Source organism: Engraulis encrasicolus, chromosome 13, assembly GCF_034702125.1.
Source record: "Engraulis encrasicolus isolate BLACKSEA-1 chromosome 13, IST_EnEncr_1.0, whole genome shotgun sequence".
Taxonomy (NCBI): Eukaryota; Metazoa; Chordata; class Actinopteri; order Clupeiformes; family Engraulidae; genus Engraulis; species Engraulis encrasicolus.
The window spans coordinates 7,768,672-7,774,771 of record NC_085869.1 but is presented as its reverse complement, the minus strand read 5'-3'; the positions used below and the strand labels follow the sequence as shown (position 1 = coordinate 7,774,771).

At 41.1% G+C, this 6,100-nt stretch overlaps 1 protein-coding gene across 1 annotated transcript; it reads left to right on the top strand.

Moving 5' to 3' along the window:
- Window positions 1–3,153: 3,153 nt before the first annotated feature.
- LOC134461676 (sterile alpha motif domain-containing protein 9-like) lies at window positions 3,154–5,870 on the top strand. Its single transcript, XM_063214560.1, has 3 exons — window positions 3,154–4,027; window positions 4,316–5,464; window positions 5,842–5,870. Exons 1-3 carry the CDS (start codon window positions 3,154–3,156, stop codon window positions 5,868–5,870), a joined length of 2,052 nt encoding a protein of 683 aa, XP_063070630.1.
- Window positions 5,871–6,100: the final 230 nt, after the last annotated feature.

Genomic DNA, 6,100 nt, shown 5'->3' with positions numbered 1-6,100 from the left:
AATATTGCGACAGCCCTAGAAGGGGGTAGGTGTTGTCATGTATGACTTAGATGCAGCTGCTCAGCCATGGAAACCCATTCCATGAAGCTCTCTGCATGCTGTTCTTCAGTTAACCCCTCTGTGCAGAGCCTATGCTATAAGCTGTCACCAACATTGTAATGGCTATGTCTTAATCTGCGACTTAAGGCTCTCTGTAATATCATAACAGTGTTGTTATGATGTTGTTAAGTATTTTCAGCAATTAGTGAATGGGCCCACCGGCGACCCCATCTACACTAATGCCTCTTTTCCACTGCCAGTAGTAGTCTTATGCTTCTTTTCCACTGCCAGTAGTAGTCTTATGCCTCTTTTCCACTGCCAGTAGTAGTCTTATGCCTCTTTTCCACTGCCAGTAGTAGTCTTATGCCTCTTTTCCACTGCCAGTTTTCTGGTAGGCCTAGAGATCGACATAGCGCGACTCCGGCGCCACTTTTTTCTTTTCGTATAGGCATGACACAGCTCAATCGTGAAGCAAAAAGTGGCGGCAGAGTAGCGCTTTGTCTAGCTATAGGCCTACTAGAAAACTAGTAGTGGAAAAGAGGCATTAGAGGCTACTCTGATGTGTAGCGGCCATATGCCTCGTTGTGTGTTTTTTGTAATTGCTTTTATTTTGACAATCACGCGGTGTGTCACGTGAGGGTAGGGTAGCAATTCGTTTTAGTATTTAGGCACCTGTTCACTGGCAGGGAGAGGGGCAGGCATGGGAGAGCACAGTTTTTGTTAGGCGCTCGCTTAATACAGAAACATTGCTCTCTTTCACGCACAATTGCATGTTAACTCTCACCGGCTGTGCACTGCATTGTGGTATAGGTGTTTTAACTTTTGTATTGGCACTTTGGAAGAATGAATAAAGGACAACAAACTAAGAGACGTATTTGAGCATCAGCATTTTGAACTCCCAACCAAACCTCTCAGTGGCACTTAGCTTATAGCCACCACACGATGGTCACATGAATTTTGGAGCTCTGTGACAATTGACAGCAGAAAGTTGACCACCTCTTTGAAGTATGCACCTCAGCATCCGCTGACCCCTCTCCATAAATTTACCACTTCGTGGCTGAGTTGCTGTTGTTCCCACACTCTTCCGTTTTCTTTTAATAAAGCTGCCAATTGCTCCTGAGAGTGGCCCATTCTTCCACAAATGTTTGTAAATACAGCCTGGGCGCATTAAGACACCTGATTCTGATCATTATCTTGGTAATATAGTTGTGCAGTATATACACTTATACATGCACATATAAACTCAAGTGGATGTAAGGACATGTAGTGTATGAGTCAGTGGCAATTAGGGTTTGTACAATGAGAATTTAAGTGTTCCAATACATTATTCTAAAAAAATCCATCAGTTTTTTTTTAAAAATGTATATTTTGTATTTCTCTGTGTTTCATGCAGTCAAATAGCTTTTAAAGATTTTTTTTCTACAAAACGAATGTCTGATTGCCCCGGAAAATGTCAAATAGCACAACGGCAATGACAGATGTAATATTGGATATTTCCTTTTAAACTACACAGAATAAAAGTATGCTTGCCGAAAACAGTTACTTCATGTCATTCTATCACTTGAAAACAGATTACATTGGGATTATTTCAGGATTTAATTTTATGTGATATAGCTCTACAGAAACAGACAACTTCTTGACCCTTTTGGACAAATCATTCCAAAACTAGAAAAAAGTTGACAGCACATTGAAATAGAGGACTGTAACTTAGTCACTATGAAATGTCCTGTAAAGCAAGAATATATTTGTGGAGAATTTTGGTTACACCAGTCGACATAAAACTGTAACCTGTCTGTATCAATATAGGTACAACGAGTATTTTCCATGTGACTGTCTTGATTAGAGTTGGGCGATGTGATGATATTATGTCGTTATTGTGACAGAAAAGTGTCTGTGGTGCCCTTTCTTCTCTGTCGTGATTAACTAATTTCATACATTATTACAGCTAATAGACAATTTAATACACTTTAATAACATTTTGTGTCATCACTGTCCACTGTCCAAAATCCAAATTAGCCAAATAACAGAGACCGCCGCAAACATGAAATAAATGGTGAGGGGAACTCAAACACTGACGACAACTTGGAAAAGGGGCTTGATGTTCAAAATAGTGCACTTGTTTGTCCTTTAATGTTGTATTCTTTAGACAGGCTTAGCACCTTCAGTAGCCTATTACCAACAGTTCATTCACTGATTAAAAGTCAATGTCTGACCTTTCTGCTATGAATCTAACATTTAGGCCATGACATTTTGCTCATATTCTCCACCTACTTTCTACTACTTTTGTATTGCAAAAATGATGCTATATGAAACTGCACTATTATCCGTAGTTCCCTGTTGGGCTTCTAACCGTCTAGATTAGCAGCAAGTATGTGTTTTACGCATGTGCAGAATGTAAGTATTTATGACCTAATATTGTGTGGATACGTTTCACATGGTCGTAATTCATCAAGTATTGGCAAATGACCAATAAGTGACTGCTTAGCCCTAAAATAGCAGCAGAAATGGCATCTTCCTGCTCTACCCATTCATGACTTCCATGAATGCTCTTTCATATGCATTGTTTTGCTTAAATGAAGTGCCCAAAATTAAAGCAGCCAATTGCAAGCAACACATGATTAACAAGCGATAGTGTTTGGTTAATAATAACCAATAACCAAAGTATGCACTTGACTATGTGGCCAGCCAGAACTATTGCCGGTTTCTCCGTTTGATTCTCAGGAGATATGCAGTTTTTGTCCACAGATACAGTACATCAGTGAGATAGCTTAACACTTTGATTCAATCATTATTACTTGATTATTTTGAGGAAAGCTTGCAGTGGCAATCTATTGGTGAAATGGAACAGATATTGACCTTCACATCGCTTTGTTTCAGGATGGTGGAGGACAACTTCCGGCAGACATCAAGAGTTGGTCGACAGAACATGTCAGAAGGTGGACTCTGAAAATCCTAAATGAAGAAATTGCCAATATATTCTATCAGCAAAAAATTAATGGAGAGAGTCTTTTGCTCTTAGAGAAATCAGAGTTAATTGAGGCAGGTATTAAATTAGGTCCTGCAAAATTGATTATTCAAAAGAGGGATGAACTTGTGCAAAGGAAAGAAGACATGATGAATGACCCTGAGGTTCAAGCAGGTCCATGTAAGCCTTACCCTTTCAATCGATACCATGAACCTTACAGATACATAATTAACCGTTGTCTAGACATACCAGAGTCAGGAGCACTAGATTTGATTGAGCCATGTCACGAATTTAAAGCGTTCATCAACACATCCGGTGCAACAAAGGAGGGAAAACTGGAAAAATTCACAGATGAAGTCAAGCGTTTTGCTGCAGCTTGTATGAACAGTCGCACAAATGGGACCATTCACTTTGGTGTAGGAGACCTGCCACGTTATAAACATGGTCAGATTCTGGGGTTTAGTGTTGAAGATAAAGAGTCTTTTTGGAAAGCCTTACATGACATGATTGACGGTCACTTTGAACATGTTGATGCAGCAAAGAAATGCATCAAGCCACCTCGGTTTGTTGAAGTGCTTCAGCCTGACATGACCTCTTCAGAAACCTATGTTGTGGAAGTGGATATAGAAGCAGCATTTTCTGTCTGTGCAGAGAACCTCTACCATGTCTACAGTGTGGACAAACGCAAGTCACAGAGAAGTAAAGACAAGGATCAAAAGGCAGATGCAAAGGAATGCAAGTCTTTCTACATCCGAGACAACAGCAGCAGCAGCGATCTGCTTCTGTCAAACACTCAGTTCAAGCATCTGGAAGAGTACAAGAAATATATAGACAATGTAAAAGCCCTATCACAGCAAAGGAAGATAGCTGAGCAGAAGCGTCTTGCGGTTGTTAGAAATAGTGTCCAGGGTTCCAAATTATGTGAAATGATAACTGGTGGATCCCATTCTTTGGACAAGTCCAGATATGAAGGGTACATTCTTGTAACCAATAAATCACACCCAAGCCAATTGGAGTCTTTGAGTTTTCTTCAAGATATGAACCTTACTGCAGTTTTGGACTTTGACCCAAAGTCTTCAGAGGAAGGGTTAAAAAAGTCTTTTGAGGGACTAAAGACATTCAGTCATTCCCCAGCACAGTACAGAATCATCGAAGCAGTGGAGGACATTGCAAGCAAACTGCAACTTACTAGAATCACCAGTTGGATTTTTTGCAATGGTGGCATAAATGACGAGGAGCCTTCAGACACGAGTTCCTGGTCAACAGAGAAGGGTGCCTCAGTTCGAGATGTAGTTTCTTTCTTGTGCCGAGGGGGAGTCCTACGACCTAAAAAAATCCTGGTCATATTCCTACTGCTGTCAGATGTCACCAATAACAAAGACCCCTTACTGGAGATCTTTAATATATTCCGACAAGAGCTTAGAGGGCTAGACCAAATCTTGTGTGTCTGTGAGAATAAACGTTCCTTCATCTCTTGGAAGCAGCTTATCGAAACTCATTATGGAGTCAACATCTCATCCCGATGCATTTCTGGAGTCAGTTTTGCTGAAATTAACGGAACTATTCTCAGTCTGTGGTCTGCCAACCGTCGCTCAAGAAGGTTTTTAACCTGTGGGGGAGGCAGCAAAGTTTTGTTACCAAAGAAAGTGGAAAAATGTTTGGACACCTTGGATATTCTTTGTGTCAATCAGTGTGAAGGTGTTAACGAGGACAAGCTCTCAATCCAGGATAATTTTTACAAAGGGGGCAAAGTATCATGGTGGAACTTCTACTTTTCGAAGGAACCTGGGTCTTCAAACTTCATCAAACGGGACAAATTTGATTACATAAATCACACCATCATTCCAGATCTGTGCTCCTTGACAAGGCCCTGTGTAGTGTTCAATATCATACATCTCCCAGGCTGTGGGGGCACCACACTTGCAATGCACATTTTGTGGAGACAAAAAAGGAATTTTCGCTGTGCAGTTGTAAAGGACAGAGCAGCAGATCCAGATGAAATTGCCAAGCATGTAGTGGAGCTGCTGACCTGTGAGACAACAGGGAAGGCTACAAGGCTCCCTGTGTTACTCATGGTTGATGACTTTGAAGAAAGGGATGCGGTGTGCAGTCTACAGCAGCGCATTGGTAAAGCATGTCCAAAGACCAGTGCTGCTAGCAGTCCTCAAGTAATCATCCTTAATTGCATGAGAGTTGAATACAGGGATATGTATGAGACATCCTTATGTGTCTTCATTGGGAATGAGCTATCTAAGAAAGAGCAGAAGTCCTTCGAAAAGAAGCTGGAGGAGATAGAGAAGATATACAAGAATGCTGACACTTTCTATGGTTTCATGATCTTAAAGAAGAACTTCTCACGAGAGTACATCAAAGGAGTCGCCAAAAACACCCTGAAAAACTACAACATCCACCTCAAGGAAGCACAGCTCATTGCTGTGATCGTTCTTCTGAACATCTACTGTAAAAATGCATGCCTTTCTTTGAATCTGTGTGACACCTTCCTGAATCTTCCAACAAAGGGAAGGTCTGAATCCTCTAAAGTGCTGGATGGCTTTGGGAAATTTTCCACACTTGTGAAGCGTTACTCTGTCTCGGATAAAGTGGTTTTTGAAGCTGTGAAAATAATTCATCAACGACTGGCTGAGCACTGCTTGGAGGAGTTGACTATCACCCACAACATATCAATAGCAGAGATCACAAACTTTCTGTTGACCACGGACAAGTTTTACGATAGTCTTCAAGGAAAAGACAAACTTCTTCAAGATATCCGTGCCATGCTGGTTGGAAGAAATCACACAACAGAGGCTGAAGACTCTAGGTTCTCCCCACTTCTTCAGGCTATTATCAAGGATACAGCAGGGTCTGAAGAGACAGTCCTGTACAATGCAGCAAAGCGCTTCGAAAAGGATGCAATTGTCTCTCAATTACTTGCCCGATACCACTGCCTGAAGAAAAAGGATTTCAGGGAAGCAAAGGACTGGGCACGAAGAGCAAAAGATCTTGATAGAAACAGCTCATACATTGCAGACACTTCTGCACATGTCATCAAGCATGAACTGAGGAATGCCACTGAGTCAAATAAATAAAGATGATCCT